Source organism: Amblyomma mixtum, chromosome 10 (assembly GCF_055824585.1).
Source record: "Amblyomma mixtum isolate Tamu chromosome 10, ASM5582458v1, whole genome shotgun sequence".
NCBI lineage: Eukaryota > Metazoa > Arthropoda > Arachnida > Ixodida > Ixodidae > Amblyomma > Amblyomma mixtum.
Genome location: NC_143021.1, coordinates 4,231,682 through 4,259,678, shown reverse-complemented (window position 1 = coordinate 4,259,678; position 27,997 = coordinate 4,231,682). Strand labels below are relative to the sequence as shown.

Below are 27,997 nucleotides of genomic sequence, written 5' to 3'. Positions count from 1 at the left end.
ATTGATAGCACTGTCTATATTTTCGACCATTACTCACAGAAAGTAGTCCCTCTCCACCCCCCACTGTCCTCCGTCCGCACGCCCTCCCCCGACCGCACGCCATAGCTACTGCATAAACCTCCCGTCACTCCGAAGCTCTCCTCCTTGTCCTTCCTTTACACTAATATCCGAAGCCTCCTGCCCAAACTTGACGCCATTGAAAGCCTTACGCGCACAGTAGGCAGCAACATATTCATACTCACTGAAACTTGGCTAACATCAGCCATACATGACTCTGAAATACTTTCCGTTTTTCCCAACTACACCATTTTCCGTCGCGACAGAACTAATAGACGGGGAGGAGGCGTACTAATAGGAACCCATGATTCGCTTCGTTGTTCTGAAATTAAAACTTCATCCCCTCTAGAAATATTGTTCATTCAGTGCCACGCTTCATTTCCTCCCGTAATCATCGGAGTTTGCTATCGTCCACCTGATTTAACCGATTCTTTTGTTGCTAATTTTCACGAAACACTTCGCGCGATAACAGCGGCTCACCATCATACTCCCATGGTTCTTTTCGGCGACTTTAACTTTCCTGCAATAAACTGGTCCGACCTTTCCACCGCTACATGTAAAGATAACATCGAAAGCGATTTTGTCAACACGTGTCTAACCTTTGGTCTGTCCCAGCTAGTATCAAACCCGACAAGACAAAGCGGTCATTCTTCCAACATACTTGACCTGGTATTAACTTCTCACCCTGATAACATCCCGCCGCTTCTTCATTTACCAGGACTCAGTGATCATTCCGTAATTCAATCCAAGTACTCCTGCCAGTTGTCACACACAAAAAACATTAACTCTATACGACAAAGGCAACTATGCAGCCATTAATTCTGAACTAGCTGATTTCTGCATGTGGTTTCTCTGAGATTTTTCAGCACGATCAATCGAAGATAACTGGTCCCTTTTCAGAAACAAAATGCATCAACTTATAGATAAACATGTCCCTACTATCACCATCACCGAAAAACCATCGTCACCATGGTTCAACAAAGAGCTGAAACGCCTCAGAAACAAAAAGAAAAGACTTTATCGATCCACAAAACGCTATGACATCGCATCTTCATGGGAAAGATATTATTCTGCAGAAAAAAAACATACTTATCTTTATCAGGCAAAACTAAACGTACATTTTTCTCGTCTGTTCTACCTTCCATAGTGCACACCAACCCACGCAAGTTCTGGAAAACTATAAACCCATCACATTCGAAGCCTCTAACATTACATGACGACGACAACAATCTTATCCTGGAACACGAACCTAGCCACGCTCTTAATAACTTTTTTTCTTCAGTTTTTACTAAAGAACCTGACGGTGACTTACCGGATTTCGCAGCTCTCGGCCACCCAAATATGCCGCAGATTACAATTGATGCTAATGGAATCATAAAACGTATTGAATCATTGAAACTTACTTCTTCATCTGGTGTTGACGGCATAAATTCTAAAATCCTAAAAAAATACTAAAAACACTGTAGGTGTAATATTGTGCCACCTCTTTCAGCCGTCCATATCAACAGGTGTCCTTCCACAAGATTGGAAAGTTGGTAAGATCATTCCAGTCCCCAAAAAGGGCTCACCTGTTTCATGCAAAAATTACCGCCCCATTTCTCTCACAAGCGTCGGTTCGAAACTAATGGAACATATTATTTATTCGCACATAGTCAAATTCCTTGTCTCCGTAAAATTCTTTCATACTAACCAGCATGGCTTTTTGAAAGGACGTTCATGTGACTCCCAATTGGCTCTCTTTATTAATGACCTAAGCTCCAACCTTGACCTAAACGTTCCTACTGACACTCTCTTCCTTGATTTTGAAAAAGCTTTCGATAAAGTACCGCATAAAAGACTGCTACTAAAGTTATCATGTCTAAATCTTAATTCGTTAGTATTAGAATGGCTTTCTAACTTTTTGACTAACAGAGAGCAATTTGTCTATGCTAACAATCATTCTTCTCCACGTAGCCCGGTCATTTCAGGTGTTCCCCAAGGTACAGTCCTAGGACCTTTGCTTTTCCTCATATATATTAACGATCTTCCTTCCAGTATTTCCTCTACCATCCGTTTATTTGCTGACGATTGTGTAATTTACCGCCCAATCACTAACAGTACTGAAGCTGGCATTCGTCAACAAGATCTTAACCGAATCCAAACTTGGTGCGAAGGTTGGTTAATGTCTCTCAATATTTCCAAAGCATGTTTAATCTCATTCCATCGTCGGCAGATGCATACTCCTTCTAAATACACTCTTTTCGGTTCAGAAGTATCGTCCGTCTCTTCCTGTAAGTACTTGGGTATTACTGTAACGCAAAACCTAACATGGTCATCTCATATCACGAACATCGCTAACGAAGCTAATCGTACCCTTGGTTTCATACGGCGCAATCTACGATTTGCCACCCCATCCATCAAATCATTAGCGTACATAACTTTTGTCTGTCCTAAACTAGAATATGCTTCGGCAATATGGGATCCTCACCAGTCTAACCTCTCTTTAACCTTAGAAAAAATAGAAAATCGAACTATCCGCTTCATTTATTCTGACTATTTGTAGTACACTAGTGTGTCTGCCTTAAAAACTAGAGCTAACTTACCCAGCCTTGAAACGCGACGAAAAATTTCTCGATTGTGCCTCTTTCATATGTTTTATCATTCATCTTTAGGAGAATCAGTCATAGCACCTGCTTATCGCCTCTCAAGCCGTATTATCCACCATAAGGGCGTCTACGCCCCCACCCCAAGAACTATCGCTCATTCCCGATCTTTTTTCGTCACGTCATCCAGGGACTGGAATGATCTACCACAGGACGCCGTGCATCACATCAACGCCATCCATTTTAAGAACGCTATCAAGACCATAGTTGTTTAACTGTCATGCCCATCCTTCATGTAATGTCACAGGGGCCTTTGAGGTATCAAATAAAAAAATAAGAAATAAAAATAAGAAAAAAAATGGGCCCTGAACAGACCACTGGGCACCGCTGCCGTCAAAGATACAAGAGAGAAGCACATTCTATTCCCAAACACTTGCTGTTTTATGGACGTCAGAAAACCTTAGTCCGTTACTATACATGTCTTCTGATTTATTTATTTATTTATTTATTTATTTATTTATTTATTTATTTATTACCTCAAAGGCCCCGGTTGTGGGGCATTACATGAGGAATGGGCGGATTACATGCAGATTATATAAATATTACAGAGTACATAAAGATCAGGATACATAAAGATTACTGATTACATAAGGATGGCCTCAATCTTTTTCTTGAAGTCGATGCAGTTGACGATGAGTACGGCTTCTGGCGGCAGATCGTTCCAGTCCCGAGATGATATGACAAAAAAGAACGGAAATGAGATGTAGTTCTTGCAGCGGGTGGGTATACGGTCTTGATGTGGTTGTTGCGGCTAGAAGGACGATAAGCTATTGATATGATAGATGATCCTAAAGGTGAATGATAGAACTTGTGGAATAGGCATAGTCGAGATATTTTTCTTCTAGTTTCAAGGTTAGGTAAGGATGCTCTGGATTTTAAAGAGGACACGCTAGTATAGTAAGAGTAGTCACAATAAATAAAACGGATATCGCGGTTTTGAACTTTTTCAAGGATTATAGAAAGGTTAGATTGATGAGGATCCCATACTGCTGATGCGAATTCTAGTTTAGGTCGGACGAATGTTTTATAAGCTAATAATTTGATAGAAGGGGTAGTAAAACGAAGATTTCGACGTAGGAAGCCAAGGGTGCTGTAAGCGTCGTTAGCGATGTTCGTGATATGCGAAGACCATGTTAGGGTAAGAGTTAAAGTGATGCCAAGATACCTTCAGGAAAGAACAGATGATACTTCAGAACCGAAAAGAACATATTTTGAGGGAATAGGGGATTGCCTGCGATGAAAAGAAATCATGCATGTTTTAGTACCATTAAGGGACATTAGCCAATGCTTGCACCAAGTTTCGATTTGGGTTAGATCAGTTTGGAGGGTGTCAGAGTCAGTTCTGCTGGTAATAGGGCGGTAGATTACACAGTCGTTGGCAAATAATCGGATGTTCGAATTGACGTTAGAGGGAAGGTCGTTAATGTAGATTAGAAAAAGCAAGGGTCCAAGCACTGTGCCTTGTGGTACACCTGAAGTAACGGGGGAAAGAGGTGACGATGATTTGTTAGCGTAGACAAATTGCTCTCTGTTGGTCAAAAAATTTTGTAGCCATTTTAACACCAAGGGGCTAAGGTTAAGACGTGAAAGTTTTAGTAGTAATCTTTTGTGGGGTACCTTATCAAAAGCTTTTTCAAAGTCAACGAAGAGCGTGTCAACGGGAATGTTTAACTCAAGATGAGAGCTAAGATCATTAACAAAAAGGGCTAGTTGGGTGTCACAGGAAAGTCCTTTTAGGAAGCCGTGTTGGTTAGGATGAAAAAACTTGAGCAAAACTAAAAATTTAACGATGTGAGAATAAATAACATGTTCCATAAGTTTTGAACAGATGCTCGTAAGAGAAATAGGGCGGTAGTTTTTACACGAAAACGATGAACGTTTCTTGGGGACTGGAACGATCTTACCGATTTTCCAGTCTTGCGGAAGCACGCCTGATGATAATGACTGTTGAAAAAGATGGCACAAAACGACACTAACCACGTTTTTAGTATTTTTTAGCACTTTAGAGTTCGAGCCATCAATGCCAGATGACGATGACAATTTCAATGATTCAATTAGTTTCCTAATACCATTGCTATCGAACAAAATGTCTGGCATAGCTGGATGATCGAAGACAGGGAAGTGCGGTAATTCGCCGTCCGGTTCGTTAGAAAAACTGAACAGAAAAAAGAATTTAGAACGCGACAGACATCATGTTCCGGAATGAGATTATGGTCCTCATCATGTAAAGTAATAGGTGTGTTGCGTGAAGGATTAATGGATTTTCAAAACTTGTTAGGATTAGTGCGAAGCATAGAAGGTAATACTGATGAAAAAAAGGAACGTTTAGTTCGGTTGAAGCTATGAAATTTATTTGACAGGATTGAGTTTCAAGCCATGTCAAGCGCTTTTTTCAAGTTCGCGAAAATGTACGCGATTTGGGCTTTACTGTAAATTTAATGAATAGATAAAGCCCTTTTAGCTGCGCTCTACATGAGAAACCTTTTGTGAGGCGATGTGAATGTTCGAAAAAAAGATCCTCATTGCGCAGAAGTATTTCGTCACTTCAGAAGGCTAAAACGGTCAAAAATTAGGGATATTCATCTTTAGTTCGAAACGTATGACTTCGATCCATCATTGAACACAGGCACTAGATTACCAATCTCGCAGTCATCCGAAAAGCTTTTCATCTTAGATCGACATCGACTTGGGGATGCCTCGACACTCCCCTAGAGCACCATTTTGACACCCTAGGTGATGAACCATCAGGGTCTGTAGCCTTTCATGCATATTTATCATCGAAGAGTCTGGATGCAAAATTCAGGCACAATTCGGCAAGCGACATGGCTTCATTCTGACCACTGACAATCGGAACGAGGTTAAGTTGAATGGAAAAAAAATCAATAGAGAACTCATCAAAACTTGTGGCTGTTTCGTGGTCTCCGATGACTAGTAGACCTTTGTGTTGTGTGGTTCAAAATGGGGAAGATAAACACGTTCTCCCCGCTTAAGCGCGGCCGACACAGTTCAGAACCGCGCGGACCCCATCCCGCGGTCGCGAGCGCTACCGAGCGCACGCCGACCACGGCGGGCCTTGCTCTGCGGGAACAAAGGAGCGACACACTGGCTGACACAAACAAGACATTTATTGCTATAACAACAATAACGCCAGCTAGCAACAAAATACACTGAGGAATCGAGGATGTCCGACTCACCAGCACGGTTACGAGCGAACGTTCGCCCACGGTAGGGCAGAGAGAAAACTTCGATGCCGGACGGGACAGGCTTGGCGGGAGCAAGTTCCGACCAAGAGGCGCCCGTCGACGAAGAGCGAAGCCGCGAGCGAAACGTCCACTCGCCTCCCGGTCCCAGGGAGAAGAGAGCCGATTTTCCTCCGCGCGCGCGCAGCAAAACGCCATCCGTGGCGCTGGTGTCGTTGTGACGCGAGCGCCCTCCCCTGTTAGTTAAACACAACTGAGAAGAGTGCGCTGCGGGGGCACAGCTGGGGTACATTGCGGGAAAGCGAACCACGGAGGGGCGAGTGCGTCCCCACAGTACCTAGTAATTTTCAAGCTCATAACGGTTCATGAACGTCAAGAATGATTTGTTTTTCATTTTAAATTCTGAGCTAATCTGTCCACGAACATTTTATGACTCTCTCTCAGCTTTTCTTTCCTGATTTACTCCAGAGGTACTGCAAATATGCTCGCTGTTTCTCACAGATAGTGGCTCAGCTATAGATAGTTTTTAATTCCTATTCTCCTTGCTGCATAACACACAGAGTGTGTAGGCCATTAGGGCTAAAAACTTTAAGGCGGAAGCCTTTAATGCCTCATCGTTCTAAGCAGAAGCTGTCGAAAGAAATGTCACGCTTTTCAATTGGTCGAAATATGCGTGACGTCACAGTGCGCGAATTTTAAACGGGGCCAATTGTACTTTGGCTAGTAACCATGCAACCAATTAAAGGGATCGTATAGTGATGCTCCAACTAAGTGGGACTGAGTTTAGTTCATTGTTTAATTAACCAATTAGTCTAATTTAGCTTTCTAGTCAGACCAGATAAATAAATAAAACCGAGAAGGAATTTGGTCGAGTTCGGGATTCGAACCAGGGTCGCCGGAGTGCGAGACGAGCACGGTAACCACTCCGCCATGCCAGCTCGATGGTTTGGAGTGAACAAAGGTGCGTCTAGTGAATACGGTGTCTTCGTTCACTCCAATCTTCCTCCCTTCCCTTAAGGCGAAGTTCAGGTGTCCCCCGAGATATGCGAGACAGATACATTTCCATTCCTCAAAAACTAATTTACCGACAACCAAGACGTAGAGCCGAACGGGCGATGTCGTTCTGTGGACTCCCTGGCAGCGGTGCAAGACGCATCGCGTTCCACACTCAGAGGCGAAGCTTAACGTCGTAACCACACATCACTGACGCTAGCAGCAACACCGCGCTTAAGGCTTTCGCCTCTCCGCGCTTTAGGTCAACAAAGCACCCCCCTGAATTTTTTCTCCTTAAATATCAACCGCAGCTTGATTGAGTAAGAAAAGTCAGTCAAGCACTTGAACAATGGAAAATGACTTAGAAGAGTTGATGTATTCCCCTTAAACAAAGAAGACGATTTTTCTTTAAGCACTGATTCTAGGTGTGGAAGCACAAATGCTCGGGTTAGGAATAACAAATCTCTAATGCCTAATGCCTGGTATATAGAAAACATAAGGAAAAATCAGGTGTGTGACAGAGAAGGAAGTAAAGAATATTCGTTCATGAGTTGGCTGGGCAACATGTTGAAGAAAAGAAGTGTTGCGGATATTGTTTTCAGTTCACAGTACTTGTAATTTTTTTCTTCGGCGTGACTAGCTAAAGCACAGTGTCTTGCTTTCCTGTCATTAAATTTCTGATTGTTAAAAAGCGACTGACGTGACACAGAAAGAAGGACGCCATGTTGTGTCCTTCCTTCGGTTCCCCGTCTGTCACACTGCAACCATGGATTACACAGAGCAGCCCACCGAACAAGTCGTTCTGTAGAATTTCTTACCGATGACGTGAGAGAGAAAACAGCTGCGGACCTTCGGGCCTGTTTTAACAGACTGCTTGCGTGGCCCGCAGGCTGACCGAGGTGTCCCCGGCGGGCACGCAATGCACACCGGAGCTTGAGCAGAGCCACAGATGCGTCGGGGGACTCTTGCGTCACTTCGCCTACGTAAGCAGCCTCTTCAAGCTCTCTCTCCCTGAAACAGAGCGCTGAGGCCACTAAGTACGACCTCAAAAAGCTAGACGAAGTAAACACTGCTTCATGCTGTACACTCACATTCCATAGATTGTTGGTCACTGTCAATGACACATGAAATTCGTCCAATTGGCAGGTCATAGCTCTTATCGGCAATAACTGTCCAATCGCCACATTAGTGCGCGCACTCCGTCTGCGACTTCCTAACGGTTATTCTTACTGGTCTTATTGGACTGAGTGTGCGAAACACACACCGGTGTTCTACTGCTAGCGAAGCAACACCGTCCCAGCAGTCAGCATGCGTAAAAAAAAATTGGCATGAATCGTGCCTTTTGGGCCGAAAAATATACGCCCCGATCTTGCTAAAACCTACGGTAAGAGATTGACATTGGCCTACCACGGCCGAATAAAAGCTTTTTAATGTTGGCCCGGCCCGGCTAACCGGCTGGCCGACAGAACTCCAAGCAGCAATCGATTTCAATCATCATCATCATCAGCCTGATTACACCCACTGCAGGGAAAATGCCACTCCCATGTCTCTCCAATTAATCCTGACCTTTGCCAGTTGCGGACAACGTATTCCCGCTAATTTCTTAATCTCATCTGCCTACCTAACTTTCTGCCGTCCCCTGCTACGCTTGGCTTCTCTTGGAATCCAGTCCATTACCCCGTCCCTTAACTTCTGGCATTTTCAAATCTATCGAACACCGTCCCGAGATCGTATGCCGATGCGAGCCCAAATAAAAACCGGTCACTTTTAGAGAACTCTGTCTAAGCGTCGGAAGACATTGTTTCCACAGTCGATTATAATTTTGAGCAAACCTTTAACAGAAAAGAAAAAATAGACGGTTCAGCTCCCGTACGGGAGCCTTGTTCACTATGAGATGAAATGTGTAAAGCATCGGGGTTAAATACGCTTGAAAAGAGGGCGCAGGGAGCGTGCGTATAATGGGGTTAGATTTCCAGTGTTGCGATTGATGGTGTGATTAGTCGTTTGAATGATTAATTATTCGAGGTGAAGGTGACGGAAGAAATTCTTTTCAGTTGCCACCACATGTGCTCTACCCAAGTCGATGTCGTGGCCGTTTGAACGGAGTGTTCGGCGATAGAGTTCACTTTTCGGTTTCTATCATCGTTACCGTGTCCTTTTAGGCCCCTTTTAATATCCCCAGTCTCGCCGATGTAGACGCTGTCACAATCCGAACACGGGAGCCAAGGCTTCGCTTATTCCGGGTGTGTACGGAAAAGCGGCACGTTTCAGAGGGGACGATACGGGAGCTTCAAGTGTCGGGCAAGATAGATGCTTCTCTACGCAAAAGCAGCTGGGTAATTGTTGCGCGCGATTTCTTGCCGTACAGTATCAAAGTCAGCTGCCCGGTCTTCTCGAGAACGGCATATGCGTTCTGCTCGTTTAAACAAGGATGTGGCAACAGTTTTCTTTGGGTGACCGGGTGAACAGATTTAAAGTTAAGGTATCTTCTGGTGTGGGTCGGCTTCCTGTAAACGCTGAATGACAGGTTTCCACCGTTTCGTTTTACCAATACGCCCAAGAATGGCAACGCACCATTTGCTTCTTCTTCAATGATTTTTATTCAATCGCTTCGTCTATGGAGTTCAAATGGTGACGAAAAGGCGAACAATGCATCTCTCTGAATGAGGTAAAAGCAGTTGTCTACATATCTGAGTAAAATTCTTGGTGGTGATGAGAATGTATCAAGGGAACGGTGTCCCATAGATTCTATAGTCATATTCACAACATTTACGGAGATAGAGGCGCCCATTGATGTGCCCTGAAGTTGTGGGTAAAAAAAAAAGCCTTGAAAGACGAAATAAGTTGTCCAGGCACAACTGTAAGAGTCTGCGTAGATCCACAACGCCAATGGGGGCCCTTAGCAGTAATGATCTCTAATTCACAGGAAGATAATAATTCACAGGAAGTCATCAATCTTGTTGTATGTGTCTTTGCTTGTTGGGATCTTGCTCCAAAATTCGAACTCATGAGATTGCCATGGTTCCTCCGCATGCATTCTGCTAACGCGATAGCGCAATTATCGCCGAAGAAACGGGAGCCGCGCTTTCTTTCAACTGCCGCCCGGACCCACTGGCATTTATCTTGGAACCAAGCTCAACTCCAAGCCTTGTCTTGGGCAGCACGAAAGGTGCGAAGCGAGTGGTGCGTTTCACAAAGCGCGGTTCAGAGCGCTGTAATCTCGGCGCATTGGGGCGCACGAAGCGCGCTGTCACATGGTATTTTGTAAACTCCGCGGGCTTTCGTTTTCCACGAATAAAAATGGCCACGCTAAGTCGATCTCGTTGGAAGTGCCTGGGTTGGACAATATTTGTGGAGCTGCACAACTTTCCTTTTGACGCCTGAAAGTTTCAAGCTATGTTAAAAAAGTTAATTTATTTATCTCGACTAATTATGGCAATAAGAGGAGCGAAAAAAATGGCACTGAAACTTTAGATAAACCCAAACAACATCCACGCGATTTCAGTTCTGAAGAACGCAGTTAGCTGGGACACCCTGCATATCTCGCACAGCAGAGAGTAACGAACATTTTTAATATAGAGTAGGATGAATTTCAATCTCTACAACCAAAGCTGCTGCGGGGCAGAGTAAAGTGCGGCATATTGTACGGTGACTGCCGCATTATCCAAAAAATGCAAAACACCGCGGCGCCATATAGTTTCTGAAGATAAATGCACATTTTCGGCCATGTGAATGCTGCGTTGCTTTTGATCGAAGGGCGCACTGTATACAGCGTAAAATTTAAGAAAACATTAGTAACTCTTCAAAGGAAAAACACTGCATTGTAAACAAATGAGCGATATTCCGCGGAAATGTAGTAGTGTGGCGTGCTACACCAGTCATGGCAGGTTTTCATCACAATTTTCAATGAAAATTTAAAATGCCTAATTCTCGTTTTTTTATATTGTACTTCTCGCAAAATGAGGCACACATTTCCGCCACAAACTTCTAACACGTTTGGTTAGTGGTCAGTCCCTATAGCCATAGTAGTGAAATACAACTGCGTATCACTCATTATAGTGCCTTTTTCCCGTCATTTAAGCGCTTTTCACACCTTATGGCAATCATTCGGCTAATTAAACAGAAACAGAATCAAGAACTTCGTTTATCGATTATTAAGAGTGGTAGAGAAATACATTGATGGGATCATTGGAAAGAACAAACACGCAACCAAAACTTTTGTGTCTAATTTGGCGAGTTCAATGAAGTATTAAAGACGTGGCATCCAGTATCAGTATCGGAGGCCCATTTCGGTTGTGTATCATGTACAGGTATCGGAAAATGTTTGCGGTATCCGGTATCTGTACAGGGGATACTTTTTGAAGTATCGTGCCAACTCCTGCTGATAGTTCATTATTATTCGCGTGATCTCTGTGGTGTCAAATGCACACATTTGGAAAAAGTCATGTGTAATAGTACAGTGTGATTGTGCAACTTGTGTGGTAAATATTGTTGCGCCCAGGGGTTTATTAAGACCGGGTCGGAGGATTGAAAAGAGCTGGGTCTGCTTGCCGAGCACGAGACGCCACCAACTTCGTTATCCTCAACTTCGTGTTAGTCAGCAACGCCGACCATACAGAATAGGTACCGCCTTTTCATGGGCGTCACACTTCCCCCTACGCAGCCGAAGCCCGCTGGGCGAGTTAAGAAGCGCCGTGCGAATGGTAGGGCTTCAGCCGGGCAACGTGAGTGACTTCAGTTCGCGCTGAACGACGGCCGCTTGCCGTGAGACGATCTATGCGGTAACTGAGCTCGCTAAATTGCTCAATAATGGCATACGGTCCATCGTAGTGGCACAGCAGCTCCTGAGACAGTCCTCGCTTTCTGATAGGCCGCCAAAATAAAACCAAATCTCCAGGCCTGTAAGTGACGTGACAGCGGCGGGCATCGTAGCGCGCTTTGGACCGATCTTGGGAGGCGAGAACACGAAGGCGAGCAAGGCGCCGGGCTTCTTCGTCGAGACAGAGTGTCTCAGCGATGGAGGGATCTTCAGGAAGCTCGTCAGAAAATGATAGTAAGGTGTCCAGGGTGTAGCGGGGGGGGGGGGGGGGGGGGGCGAGCATAGAGTAAAAAGAAGGGGCTGTAGCCAGTAGTCTCATGGCGCGCGGTATTGAACGCATACGTGATGAACGGCAGGACGCTGCCCAATTCTTGTGCCTTGAATCAACATACATTGACAGCATGTTGGTGATCGTGCGGTTCGTGCGCTCAGTGAGTCCATTCGTCTGGGGATGGTAAGGCGAGAAATGGCGAAAATGCGATGCGCAGGAACGGAGAAGCTGCTCCACGACGTCAGCGGTGAACTCCCGACCACGGTCACTGATGATAACTTTTGGAGGTCCATGACGCAGAACTATGAATCGTAGCAGAAAAGAGGGCACATGGTACGCTGTAGCCGCGGAGAGGGCTGCCGTTTCACAATAACGAGTAAGGTAATCGACACAAACCACTATCCAGCGGTTCCCATGATAGGATTTCGGAAACGGGCCGAGGAGATCTATGCTTACTTGCTCAAACGGTGCTGCAGACGGTGTCACAGGGTGAAGCTGACCAGATGCAAGGCTAGTAGGTCGCTTGTATCGCTGACACTGAGTGCAGCTGGCGACATACCGCTCAGTCGTGGCCCGCATTTTCGGCCAATAGACGCCTGCCTGGGTACGGTGGAGCGTCCGTGCTATACCAAGATGCCCAGATGTAGGGTCATCGTGCATGGCCTGCAAGACAGAGTTGTACAGGCTCTTCGGGACTGCCAGCAGGAAGCGGTGGCCCGTAGAAGGATAGTTTTTCTTCCACAGAAGACCATCTCGCACACAAAAGTGGCTGACATTGGAAGGATCTTCAGCCTCCGCAAGGAGAGACCGTAGGGTTAAGTCTTTCCGCTGTTCTGCTTTGAACGTTGCGACATCAGGAAAAGCAGGTGACACTGACGCGACGCAGTGGTCCAAAGTAGCGATGGTAGGCTCCGACTCAGGAAGGGGCAGCCTCGAAAGACAGTCCGCGTCAGCGTGACGGCGACCACTCTTGCATACGACTGTGTAATCGAACTCTTGTAGCCGGAGAGCCCACCGTGCAAGGCGCCCGCACGGGTCAAGAAGGTTAACGAGCCAGCAGAGGGAATGATGGTCGGTGACGATGGTGAACGGTCGTCCCTAGAGATAGGAACGGAAACTCTGCGTGGCGAAGACGCCGGCCAAGCATTCTTGCTCGGTAACTGTAAAATTGTGCTCCGGCTTGCTGAGAGAGCGACTCGCATACGCAAAACGTGCTCATTGTTGTCGCATCGCTGGACGAGAACAGCGCCGAGGCCAACACCGCTGGCGTCAGTATGAATCTCTGTGGGAGCGGAGGGATCGAAGTGGCGAAATACAGGGTCGGATGTCAGAAGGAATTTTAGTTGGCGGAAGGCGGGGTCGCACTCAGGTGTCCACTCGAAAGCCACATCTTTCTGATGTAGACCTGTCAGGGGGTAAGCTACGTCCGCAAAGCGATGAATAGAGCGGCGAAAGTAAGAGCATAAGCCCAAGAAGCTCCGCAGCTCTTTGACAGACTGTGGTGGCTTGAACGACTCGACAGCTGCAGTCTTGGCTGGATCAGGTCTGACGCCGTCATTATCAACGAGGTGTCCAAGCACTAACGCTTGACGCGCACAAAAGTGGCAATTTTTAGAGTTAAGCACAAGGCCAGCTTGGCTCAAACAGTCCAGGACGAGAGCTAAACGGTCGTTGTGCTCACTGAACGTCTTTCCGAAAATTACAACGTCGTCGAGGTAGCGCATGCATATTTCCCATTTAAAACCGCGGGGTATAGTGTCCATAAATCTCTCGAAAGTGGCGGGCGCATTGCAAAGGCCGAATGACATCACATTAAATTCATAAAGGCCATCAGGTGTAATGAACGCTGTTTTTTCTTTCTCCGCGGGATGCACAGGGATTTGCCAATACCACGACCGAAGATCAATAGAAGAGGAGGCTGAAAAAAGGCAGTCGATGGCATCGTCGATTCGAGGTAGGGGGCATACGTCTTTTCTCGTGACGGCATTCAGGCGACGTTAATCCACGCAAAAACGCCATGACCCATCATTATTCTGAACAAGAATTACTGGAGCAGCCCAAGGACTCGACGACTCTTGTATAACACCTTTAGTTAACATCTCCTTCACTTGCTCATTGATCAGCTTACGTTCAGACAGGGACACTCGGTAGGGCTTTTGCCGGATCGGATGTGAAGCGTCAGTGTCAATCCTGGGATGGGTCCGAGACGAGGAAATTGAAGGAGGGCCACCGGGCTGTGAAAAGTCAAACATGGTAGAGTGTCGCAGAAGAATGGCCAAGAGAGCACGGCGCTCATGCGTCGAGAGCGAGTTGTCAATCATGCTAAGCAGCTTGGGCTCGTCACAAAACTCTGGCGCTTCCGTGTGCAAGGCGTCGGAAACCAAGGCAACGGACACTTGTAAGGCGCGGCTGCACGACGCAAGCTTCTGGCCTTCAGGCAGAACTACAGATTCTGTAGAACAATTCACTGCCCACAGTTCAATGCAACGGTTGGTGACGGAAACCATGGCATGAGGAACCAAAAAATTCTTCATGCAGGTGAGATGGTTCGGTTCCACAGTCGCATCAAACACGTCGACAGTGGTATCGGGACAGGAAACCGGTACGCATACGGCCTAAGAAGGAGGGACGACAGTATCTCGGGGAGCAACGAGCACACTCTCTCCAGGGCAAGAGCCTTCCACAAGGCCAGTGGTAAAACTTTTGCCGACGCTGAGCTCACCGGTGCGACAATCGACGTTGGCGTCTCACAGCGGCGGCAGCGGTGGCAGCGGTGGCAGCGGTGGCAGCGGCGGCAGCATCTGGAAGCACGCCTAACATTTGTACTCTGCTGTTGCAGTTGCCGTATTGAAGCCGTGCTGCATTCGACCCTACTGGGGCATCGTCAGAAGCACTATTTTCCGGCGGCCATCCTTATCGTCAGTGTTCCTGCGACGAAATCCGGACGATGGGCTGCACTCTGCTTCTGGATTCACGACTGCGAGGATACCGTCTGCGCAAGCGCCGTTCAACGCATCGCAGTCTGTAAATTGTGGGGCGTTTCCCGGTCGGCGGTCATTTGGCAGCGGCGGCAGCATCTGGAAGCACGCCTAACATTTGTACTTTGCCGTTGCAGGTTAGTAATTCTGAGCTTTCTTTTGCACTTCAATGCTTCTTTTACGCTGTCGCTGCTGCCACTACTGCCAATGACATAAAATTATGCAATAGGATTGCATAACAGTTGCCTTGCGGAACTTTCTCGATTTTGGTTTTCATTTTGGTTTGTTTCTTCTTGATTCTTCCGTGCTATGTCTGACATTTGTTTACCGTGTCAGCTGTCTGTGCAGGATGAAGGGGCTGTGAAATCTAGTGAGTCCTCATATATGTACCACTTCGGGAAATGTGCTGGTATGCAAGAAAAAACCTACAAATCTAAATATGAGGTGGCTAAGAAGGCCTGGAAATGCACGACATGTAAGAGCGCAGGCTCGCGGTCTAGCCGCAGTGAGGATGACATTGATGTAAGCTTAGTTCTTGCGTCAATCAGCGAAAAACTTGAGCGCCTGCCAGCTCTAGTTGAAAAAGTAAACAGCATGGAAGAGGCAGTTCAGTTTCTGTCGCAGAAATTCGATGAATTTCAATAAAAGATTGCTAATCAAGATACAGAAACCAAAGGGTTAAGAAAAAGAGTGGCAGAACTGGAGGAAAGAGAGACAGTGCATGCAGCCGTTGAATCCCAACTTCAACGTCAGGTGAATGACCTTGAGTTCCGAAGTAGGCGACTGAACCTTGAGGTCCATGGAATCCCTGTTGTGGAGGGTGATAAACTCGTATGCTGTCTAAATGAGGTAGCTGATAAGCTCCAGATGCCTCAGCTTGAAGAGGCTGACGCTGCAGCCGTGCATCGACTGCCCGCTAGGCAAGACAATGTGCCGGGAATTCTTGTCCGTTTCTCAAAGCAGGGAACCAGAGACACATGGCTTAAGAAAAAAAAACGCTCTGAGGAATGAAACCCCTGCAATTTTCTTTCAAGAAAACTTGACTCGGCATAACAGGGACCTTCTACGGTCGGTAAAGGAAGCAGCAAAAGAAAAAGGCTATAAGTTTGTTTGGTACGTGAACGGCAAGGTCCTTGTTCGAAAGACCGACGGAGCTAATGCAATTCACGTCAGGGATAAGGGAGAGCCGGACGACCTTTAAAGGGTGCGTTTTTTTTTGCAACAAAAGAAGGATGCATAACGAAGTGGATTTTTACTTGCCTGATGATGTAGATGAAATTGTCGCAACATTTCCCGCATCTCTCTTAAAATGCATCCACATGAATACGCGTTCTGTCAGAAATAAGGAGTTATTTACTGGTTTCTTTTTTCAATTTTCGGTTATTATGTTAACAGAGACATGGAGCACTAATGAATGTGATGTTTTTAGGTTGCCTGATTATAATACCCACTATCTAAACCGGTCGGACTCTCGAGGGGGCGGAGTGTCATTGCTGATCACAAATGATGTAGAATGTCAGATCATTGATTCTTACACAGTGCTTTCACCAGACTATGAAATGCTGACCCTGTGCACTGCTAGACATGTATTTTCTGTGTGCTATCGACCACCGAATGGTGATTCACCTTCGTTTCTGCAGTTCTATGATCAGTTCCTGGCTTATATGGTTCAAAATCCGAACTCTAAACCTCTAATAGCTGGTGGAGATTTTAACGTCGACGTGAGTGCGAACAGTTCATCATCAAATGATTTCAATATGCTCATATTATCGAATGGTTTTGCTAACTTAATTGACACACCAAGCAGGATTACACCTGAAGGCCAGTCTACTCTGGATTTATTTATTACCAATTCCTTGGGCACGAATGTTAAATCTGGAGTTTTGTCATGTTCTATCAGCGATCATTTGCCAGTGTTCTTGTGTGTAGAATCAAGCAGGTCAGTAAGAAAAAAATCCCCACCAATAATGTACCAACCAATAACAGACACAACACTGAATTCCTTTCGTGACGCCCTGTTGTCAGTAGAATGGGACACGGTCGGTAATCTCACAAGTGCCAGTAAAGCGTACGATAAGTTTATGGATATACTGACCCAACTATACCACAAGAGTTTCCCGTCAAGAACACGCAAAAAAAGTAAAAGAACACGCAAACCATGGCTTACACCTGAATTACGGAGTGAAATGAAAACGAGGGACAAGCTATATCAACATTTCCTTCATACGCGATCAGCAGATGATCTTGTCCAATTTAAAAAGCATCGTAATAAGCTAACAAAGAAGTTGCGAAATGCACGAGCAGCATATTATTCATCTTTGTTGGATATTGAGTGCCGTCAAAATAGTCTGTTATGGTCGAGGTTGAACACCATCCTTAATCGTGGTCACTCGCATAAGCCTTCATTGAAATTACAAGTTGATGGAAAAGAATTATCAGGTGCAGAACTAGCTGATGCTTTTAACAATTTTTTTACTAGTATCGCTTCTGCTCCCTCTATATCCTCTCAGGCTAGCAAATATGTTTCCACTTATATTAACAACACAGTATACCTTCAACCCGTAACAGTGGATGAAATCATGTCCGTTATACAGGCCTTAAAGAACTCTAGCAGTTGTGACATCGATGGTCTTCAAGTACGCCCAATCAAACATGTAGTTGATATTATTGCCCCCATCCTCACCCACATTTTTAACATGTGTTTAGAATCAGCAACTTTCCCAGCGAGAATGCAGTGCGCAAAAGTTACTGTTCTGTACAAAAAAGGAGATTGTAATGAGCTGGGAAATTACAGGCCGGTATCTATTTTACCGATCTTTTCAAAGCTGTTTGAGGAAGTCTTGTATTCGAGGATGGCAAATTTCATTGAAAAACATAATCTGTTAACACCACACCAGTTCGGTTTCCGTAAAAACAAATCAGTTGAATTAGCGTTGCTAGAGCAGAAAGAATATATATTAACGGCGTTTGAAAACAAAACAATAGTTGTTGACATTTTCGTGGACTTTTCTAAAGCCTTCGATTTAGTTAACCATAATATTTTGCTGGAAAAATTAAGTAAGTATGAAATACGAGAACAGGCACTAGCTCTTATGAAATGCTACCTATTCAATAAAACTCAAGTTGTGAACACAGGTGCCTTTACATCGAAAGCTAAAGGTGTTAATTGTGGAGTGCCGCAGCGAAGTATTTTAGGACCTTTACTTTTTAATCTCTATCTGGATGATATCGTCACTATTAACCCTAAAGCAAAATTTATTATCTATGCAGATGATACTAGTATTTTTTTTTTGCTGGCAATGATATTAATCTTCTTGTTGAACAATGTAACAGTGCAATGAAATCCTTAGAGGAATGGTCGCGAGTAAATGCAATGAAGCTAAATGAAAGCAAAACAAAAGCGATTATATTCAGGCCGAAAAACAAGCACATACCTCCGCATCAAGATATTATAATAAACTCACGATGCATCGCTTTAGTCGAGAATTTCAAATGTCTGGCTGTCACCTTTTCCGCAAATATGTCCTGGGATAATCACGTCAAGCATGTTTTAAGCAAATAAGTCAAATAACTGGTGTAATGGGTCGTTTAAGGTATATCCTTCCCACACGCATCAAACGTTTGCTTTATCATTCACTCTTTCAGTCACACTTGAACTATTGTCAACTAGTATGGGGAAACACAACATCTACTAATATAGAACACATCCACCTGTTACAGAAAAAGTATCTCCGACACACATATAATGCTTAATCAGGGAGTAATTACTCATTGGCATCCACCCGAGCGCAGCCATACGGCTACAAAGGAAAGCTATACAGCTTTCTCAGAAACTTCGTAGTTAAAGAAAAATTCGTCCAGGTCCGGGGTTCGAACCCAGGACCACCGCTACACCGGAGCAGTCGCTCTTCCAATTGAGCTAACCAGGACGGCAAGCTTATGGTAGGGCGAGATCGAATTGATCAATAACTCGAAGTGGGAACAGTGTTCCCACTTCGAGTTATTGATCAATTCGATCTCGCCCTACCATAAGCTTGCCGTCCTGGTTAGCTCAATTGGTAGAGCGACTGCTCCGGTGTAGCGGTGGTCCTGGGTTCGAACCCCGGACCTGGACGAATTTTTCTTTAACTACGAAGTTTCTGAGAAAGCTGTATAGCTTTCCTTTGTAGCCGTATGGCTGCGCTCGGGTGGATGCCAATGAGTAATTACTCCCTGATTACAAATCTACTCCACCTTGGGGGATTCCCCTAAACATTTGACCAACATATAATGCTTCTTATGCTGCTTCCACCTCAACTATCTTTAGCAACTCTGGTGTAATTCGAGCTCACAATCTTTATAGATATCGCTTAAGCCATGTATATAAACAAGAAATCCACAGGAATATCAACAATATACGTAACCTATCCCAATTACATACATACATACATACATACATACATACATACATACATACATACATACATACATGCATGCATACATACATACATGCATGCATACATACATACATACATACATGCATACATGCATACATACATACATACATACATACATACATACATACATACATACATACATACATACATACATACATACATACATACATGCATGCATGCATGCATGCATACATACATACATACATACATACATACATACATACATACATACATACATACATACATACATACATACATACATACATACATACATACATACATACATACATACATACATACATACAGGAATTTTATTACAAGATATATATACACAGTACATAGCGTGTGCGCGCAGAAGCGCAAGCGCTTGTGGGCGGGTCACGGCAGTCACAACAGCATGCGGTAAATACAAAACGCTGAAAGTGCACAATTTACAATCCATAAAGAAGAAAAAGAAGAAGACGAAAGAAGAAAAAAAGCAATAAAACAAAGCCGAAATATTACATATAGTTCAGTCAACAAATTTAACGATTGATAATTATGTAAAGCAAAGAAAATCTGCAGTTAATAAATGGAACACAAATTTCAAAAACAAGATAGAAATTACAAAGCAACTCAGTATTTCCATTCTTTGAAACTTTCAAACCACGCTTGCAGTCCAGATTTCACAGCCGTCAACGAATCGCAACCAAACACCTTAGCAGGTAGTTTATTAAAATGGTAGGGTATATAGAACTGTCGTGTCCTTTTACCATAATGTGTGGAAACCCTGGGAACTTTATAACGCGCTATGTGCTTAAGTGACTGTGGTTTTTTATCTGGCTGTTTAAACTGTGCTGAAAAACAATTTCTCAGAACTACCACCTGCAAGTACAAGTCATGCAGAGGAACAACTCCTGCTTTAACCATTCTGGTGTTATGGTCGGACTTCTCGTGAGCAGTGCCATAAAATAAATTAGAGGAGATTCTGCACAGAAAACTATCTACCTTCTTAATCTTACAAGGTGCACAAGAACCATACACTGAAACGCCGTATCTAAGGATAGATTCTCCTAAAGATCTATACACAGTCTGACGCAAGTTTATAGGTGTAGTGTATTTTATACGATAAAGCTGGACAGAAAGAGCACGGAGTCGTTTTAATAATAAGTCGTTTTAAGTAATAGTCAATTTGGGAAGACGAACACATGTTGGAATCAAGATATAGACCAACATATTTAACACTGCTCGAGTAGGGTAGTGGCGAACATTCGCAATTGGCAGAGTTGCTACCATGCAGTAGAACCGACTGGGTAAGATCAACGTTCTTGTGCGGATTTCTGAAACATATTAACACAGTTTTGTTTATGTTTATGTATATTGATTTCCAGATAACCAGTCTGCTATTTTATTGATATCGTGCTGAAGTAATTTTTGTGCGAGTGGGCTAGATTCATGGGATATCACTAAATCTGTATCATCAGCATACTGAAATAATTTTGCATTTAATCTTAGGTTAACCATATAATTTACATAAATATTAAACAAAAAGGGTCCTAAAACAGAACCTTGTGGAACGCCGTACTGAATATCAGAAAAAGCACTAAATGATTCTTTAATTTTCACTACTTGCTTACGCTCCGACAGGTAACTTGCAAAAAATTGTTGGTATGGACCACGGAATCCAATACTTTCCAACTTACTTAACAAAACAGAGTGCTCCACGGTATCGAATGCTTTCGATAAATCCAAAAAGAATCCAAAAACACATTGATTAACATCCAAGTTACCATTGATAAAATCACAGAAATCTTCGAGAAGCTCAACCGCACCAATATTACGACGGAAACCATACTGTGTAGTACTCAAACAAGAATACTTCTCACAAAAACATGTCATATATTGGTGCACAATTTTTTCCATCAGGATGCTAATGACTGGTAGTATGGCAATTGGTCTGTAATTTGTTTGATCTGTCTTTTTTCCCGACTTGTAGATGGGTCGTAGCACTGAGATCTTCTGACCTGATGGTATTTCTCCTGTCTTGAAACACCCATTAACTCTATGTAAAAGTACATCTTTAAGTTTGGAGTAATTGTTTCGCAAATCACGCAGTCTAATCTTATCGTAGCCTGGTGGTTTGCTGTCTGGTAGCGTCCTAATAAGGTTCCACAACTCATCTTGATCAACAGGAGGAAAAGCAGCAGAATTAATTGTTTTCTTGCCTTGGTATTGAATGGTAGAAACGACAGTTTGTTTTTTAAGTTCCCTAATGGGTGATACAAACGCATCATTAAAGAATTTGCAATGGTCGAAGGATCTGCTTTCAGAAAAGTACAATGCAACTTCTCATCCAAATTAGATTTCTTCTGTCTACCTAATAATTCATTTAATAGACTCCAAGTTTTCCTCGTATGCTGCTGCACCTAGAAAACTCAGCAGAAAAATATTGCTTCTTTGCTTGCCTCAGCATAGCAGTAAGCTTATTACGATGTGCCCTATACTGCTCGTTCAAGGCAAGATTCTCGACATCTTGTTTATGTTCATTCCATAGTTTGTCCTTCTCATGAGAAAGTTTAAGTATATCATTCGTTATCCATTTCTTTTCTGGATTTCTTAACTTGATTTTAACCTCCTTCGTGGAACTGGCATATAGCTCATCAAACTTGGCTACTAACGAGTTATAAGCATCAATGTGAGTTTGACTTAGCAGAGACCTCCAATCAAAAGTTTGAACGTGCTCGTCCAAGCACTTGTTATCAATTATTTTTATCGTTCTAACGGTTTGACCAGGCGTTTCCCTTTCTTGCGCCTGAACACATAGCACTGTGAAATAATGATCCGCCACCTTTCTTCGTATTACTGCAGCGTTGGCGACATTATTCGGGAGTCTGACTGCTATATGGTCGATGCACGACTGAGTAAGTCTGGTGCCCATGACCTCTTCCCTGGTAAAACTAGAAATAATATTTTCTATTCCATATGAAGCTAGTAAAGCTAAATAGCACTCAACGCCGGGTTTCTTTATCTCGGAAATGTCAATAATAAGGTCTCTAGCTGTTATTACATTAATTCGATTGTGGTGAGTTAAAAATTCAAGTTCAGAAAAAAATACTTCGAGTATTGAGTTCGGAGGGCGATAAACTGCTAGCACAATAAATGTCTCGTCTTCGCAACTGAGTGAAAGAGCTACCACTTCCGCCGCAGTAAAAGCACAAGCTACTCTTTCAATGTGCCAGCATTCTTTAACAAATCCTAATACGCCACCACCAATACCAGAGTCACGGCAACAAGAGAAAGATTGAAATCCTGGAAGACATTACAATACAGAACTCCAAGTTACCTTACAAGACACTTCGAGGATTGGTCAGTACCAATGCCACGTTCAAGTTACGGGAAACAGTGCCTTAAGTACACAATACCAACGCATCTGAATTATTATAATTCTGTCCGTTTTGACCTCTTCACGGCAACCTACAAGGACCTCCGGCAGATGTATTTGGTTTCTATGTAATGTTATCTAGCCTTGCTGTTGTTTTCGTTTGGATTTGTAGAAGTGAGTTCCGCTGTTGTTTTCTGTTGTTTTTGTTTACGAGTACTAAGTCTGTATCATATTAAATATGTATGTATATGTTTGCATATCAAGAATATGTTACGTGATGCCGCCACTCTGCCAAAATAAGGGATTGTGGACCCGTCAAGCTGTCCAAGAACAGCTTTTTTTCTACAATCCCCCATCTGTATTTGATGGCAAATAAAGATTTTCATTTCATTTCATTTCACATTTGCAAAACGTCGAGCCCAAGAATGACGTCATGCGTCGATCGGGCGAGCACCGCCATTTCCGTGCTGAACACTTCACCACTCAAAGAAACCTTAACAGTACACACTCCAGTTGCAGGCAACGGTTCGCCACTCACACCAAAAAACTGCACATTTTTGCCCTACCGAAACAAAACTTTGCGTCCAAGGAGACACTTAAATGCAGCGCTCATAACGGAAACAGTAGCACCGGTATCCACTAAAGCCATCACAGGTACACCATCCACCAGCACATTCACTTTGTTCCGCAACATAACTACAGGCAGGAGTATCTCTTCCGGCGGCAGACTTCCAGCGACCTCACCCCCATCGGTCGCGCCGACTAGTTTTCCGGCGGAGGCGAGGAGGAGCGGCGTCTGGGTGATGGAGATCGACGAGTGCGGCAAGCTGGAGGTGGAGTCACGCTTCTATCCGATGCCGGTGAAGTATTCCGCATTTGTGCAGGCCATCGGTTGCCGACATCAGGCGGGTAGGACGGGCACCAAGAAGGTACAGGTTGGTAATCTTGCCGCGGGGGTTAGCCTGAGGAGCCGTAACGCGATGGTTGGCGGTGGGGACAAAATCGTGAGACGTGACCGGGCTGACCGCAGCGGTAACATACAAGAGAGGGACCAGGAGCACGTCTATCCGGCAAGTAGTCTTCGTGCCTAGTATTAGGCCAAAAGTTCTGGTCGTATGTGGCCGGCGGATGTTGGTAAGAGCGGGGCCGGTCCTCTGCAGGCGATCGCGGTATGTTGCTCGGCCGCAGCCGTCGGGGCACCCGGTGGTTAACTGCGCCTGGCAGAGGAGGGCGCGTGGGACACACAGGGAGAGCACTGAACAATTACGAGTGAGTTCCAGCGACCTCTTCAACTCTACACCCATGATCTGGCGGACCATGGAAGCCAGATCACACGACGATGTTGTGTCTACGGCTGCCACCGTTGTCACTCCGGCCAAACGTCCAAATTTCGGTGTGATGCGACGCATCTTCATTGTCGCAAATGTGCGGCAGCGCTGGATGACGTCAGACACAGACTCGAGACTTGCTTTGCCAATGAGAAAATTATAAATGTCTTCTGCAAATCCTTTAAGCAGGTGGCACACTTTATCCTCTTCAGTCATGCCAGGAGAGACGACCTTGAAACTCTTTATGATTTCTTCAATGTACTTTGTACAGGTCTCTCCTGGAAGCTGAGCCCTTTGCGCAAGCGCTTGATCAGCCCGCTTCTTCTTCGTGACAGAGTCGCCGAAACACTTCTTTAGCTCCTCTACAAAGCGGTCCCATGTCGTAAATCTGAAGAGGATAAAGTGGGCCACCTGCTTAAAGGATTTGCAGAAGACATTTATAATTTTCTCATTGGCAAAGCAAGTCTCGAGTCTGTGTCTGACGTCATCCAGCTTTTCTTGCATGTCGATCTCAGTTCATTTCTGTCAATAATCATCTTTCGTCCTCCTCACCCGTTTCGTCCGGTGTTCCCCAGGGAAGCGTTGTGGGACCTTTACTTTTTCTAATCTTCATAAATGACTTACCCGCCTGCGTATCATCCAAAATCAGATTATTCGCTGATGACTGTGTTATATACCGTAGCATTTCTAACGACTCTGACCGCCAATCTTTGCAAACTGATTTAGATTCCATTAGTAACTGGTGTTCTTCTTGGTTAATGACCCTTAATTCCTCTAAAACTAAACTTGTCTCTTTCACTCGCAAGTCTTGCCGCATCCCGACATCTTACACTCTCCTTAATAACCCGGTTGAACTTTCTACTTCCTACAAGTATTTGGGACTACACATTCAGTCCAATTTAACATGGAATTACCATATTAGCCATATTCTTGTAGCTACTAACCGCTCTCTGGATCTTCTAAAACGTAACCTTAAACAAGCGCCTTTTCACCTAAAAAAACTAGCATACGTTACCTTAATACGGCCTAAAATCGAATATGCGTCGGCCATCTGGGACCCGGATCAAGCATACCTTATAGATGACTTGGAATCTTTGCAAAACCGTGCCGTTAGATTCATCTTTTCTGATTATTCTCGTCATACTAGCGTCACCGCACTAAAGGCTCGCGCCGAACTTGATACGTTATTACATCGCCGCAAACTATCACGCTTGACCCTTTTTCATAAACTTTACCATCATGTTCTGCTCCATAACGATTTTATTCAATCACCTGAATCTTTTTTTCCACGTCGCGACCACCCGCTGAAAGTTAAACGCATATCATGCCACACGTCTTCTTTTGCTAACTCTTTCGTACCACGTACTATAGTCGACTGGAATAATCTACCATCACACATCGCTTCTGAAAGGGATCTTAACAAGTTTCACGACCTTCTAACCCAAATGTCTGTTTAGCTTTACTAATTGATTGTACCACTTGCTGCATTGAGCTGTTTTATTATTTTGTTTTGTTCCTGCGATTGTTATTGCCTCTAAAACGCTATCTGTTCTTTTTTCGTGTAAATTACAATGTATACTACAGGTTTTTGTTTGTTGCTTGTTTTCTTTTCTACATGTGCTTTTTGCATTTATGTTTTGCACCTTGGTGCTTGGTCATTCTTATTTTGCGTTGTGTGTCATTGCTCCCCCCTATGTAATACCCTCGATTGAGGGCCTTTAGGGGTTTATTGAATAAATAATAAATAAATAAATCAATCCTCGTGGTTGTCGTACCACTTTAGGGCCGTGTCAGTTAGGGAAAAAATGACGTTGGCAAGTCGAGCTGAAGAGTCCCACTTATTGTAGCGGCTCACCCGTTGGTAGTGGGTAAGCCATTCATCCACGTCCTCGCTGGCTGAGCCGGCGAACGGCCTTGGCTCCCAGAAATGCTGCCATGAACTGCTGGGCACAGACCTCGGAGCGTCGCCCTCCAGGGACATCATAAGCACAGAAGGCGGCAGACCAGAGAGGCGACGACTCCGGCGAGGTTGAAGCAGAGGATCCGTCTTCGGGGAACCAGTATACCCGGCACCTGCCACCAAGATATTACGCCCAGGGGTTTATTAAGACCGGGACGGAGGATTGAAAACAGCTGGGTCCGCTTGCCGAGCACGAGACGCCACCAACCTCGTTCTCCTCAACTTCGGCTTAGTCAGCAACGCCGACCATGCAGAATAGGTATCGCCTTTTCATGGGCGTCACAATATGCAATTCGAAAATATTTAGGACGTGAGAAAGAAAGAAGCCTTTTGAAGAAATTTTCCATACCTGTGTACTGCACTCAAACGGAGTCTACAAAAGTGAAGCACACGCACCTCGGTTCCAAGGGGCTGCCACAGTTTGGACGCAAATACATTCTTCTTATTTGGTACCCCTAAGGCCTCAGGTATGGCACATTACATGAGGGATGGGCGTTACAGTTAAACAACATTGGTCATGATAACGTTAAGGAAATTGATGGCGTTGTTGACGGAGGGCGTCCTGTGGCACACCCCTATAATCGCGGTGGGACATGACGAAAACAGACTGGGAATGAGCGGTAGTTGTTGCGGAAGTAGACAGCATTATGGCGAATAGTACGGCTGCAGAGGTGATGAGTTCGTGATATGACTGATACTCCTAAATATACTGATATGACTGATACTCCACAAGGAAGAAGCATAATCAGTATTTTTTCGTCGCCTTTGAAAGGTTGGGTAGGTTGAATCTGGATTTTAATGCATACATACTGTGTCAGAAAAAAAGGGGAGTTCAGAAAGTAAAAGGGCGGACACAGAGACGAGAGTTATTTTGCCAGCCTCACAACGAAACGCGCGAGAAGATCCCCAAATTCGTCGTTCGGGCAACACTGGAAGCCACCAGGTGGCATTATTCTCACTCTCAGCAGCGGTCAGCGTGCTCGGTTCATTATTCTTTCTTATTTATATAAATGATCTACCCAATAACATAAGTCCATGGATGCGCATTTTCGCGGATGACTGCGTTATCTATAGTCCTATTGACTCTAATAATGAGCGCCTGGCACTCCAATCAGATCTTCAACTTATTAACGGCTGGTTCAATACATGGTTAATGGCCCTTATGCGTATCAAATTGCAAAGTCGTCTGATTCATTCGCAAGCCTAATATTTCTAACTACACATACCGAATAAACGATGACCTTTGTGTCACGTATCCCTTAACCAATACCTCGGGGTTAATCTTTCTTCAGATCTGTCATGGTCCTTTCATATTACATCCATATGCGCCATCGCCTCAAGGTCCTTAGGGCACCTACCCGGTAATCTGAAAACTTCTCCTGCTAACATTCGTAAATAGCTTATTATACTTTTTTCGTCCACAACTGGACTTCGCTTCCCCCATTTAGACTCCTTGTCCTAACAACATGGTCAACATGAGTCCATCCAGAACAAGGTGGCATGATTGATTTCAAGAAACTATAACTACCATTCTAGTATCACTCAGGTCAAAACCGATCGTTCGATACTGAGCAGTACCACACGTCGTGACACTGCTCTCTGAACACCATCCCCGTCTTTACTTGCAGGATTCCGGACGAAACAATCGTACCCTTAAATCACTCAAGGCTACTACGCAATCCGTGTTGCAACTTCTACGCCGCGTATCCTCCCTGCACAAAGGTTTGGACGAAGCGGACACCATGAAATTAGTGCATGATTTTACACTTAGCCGCATTTTATACACCACCCTATATCTTCAGCTGAACTGCTTGGAAACAGCGAGTGAACGCCATGATTCGTCTTGAAACCAAGGCAAACTTAAACCTACCTCACAGCACTAGCACAGCGACACTCCTTGAAATAGGCATGCATAACACCTTTCAGGAACTAGTAGACGCGCACCTTCAGAC

At 44.4% G+C, this 27,997-nt stretch overlaps 1 protein-coding gene across 1 annotated transcript in view; it reads left to right on the top strand.

The window, feature by feature from the left end:
- Positions 1-23,560: 23,560 nt before the first annotated feature.
- LOC149325015 (protein 5NUC-like) overlaps positions 23,561-27,997 on the top strand; it is a 60,570-nt gene continuing 56,133 nt past the window's right edge. The window contains exon 1 of the mRNA XM_089564164.1: positions 23,561-23,692. Within this exon, the coding sequence (XP_089420290.1) occupies positions 23,561-23,692 (132 nt within the window). The remainder of the gene's footprint in view (positions 23,693-27,997) is intronic.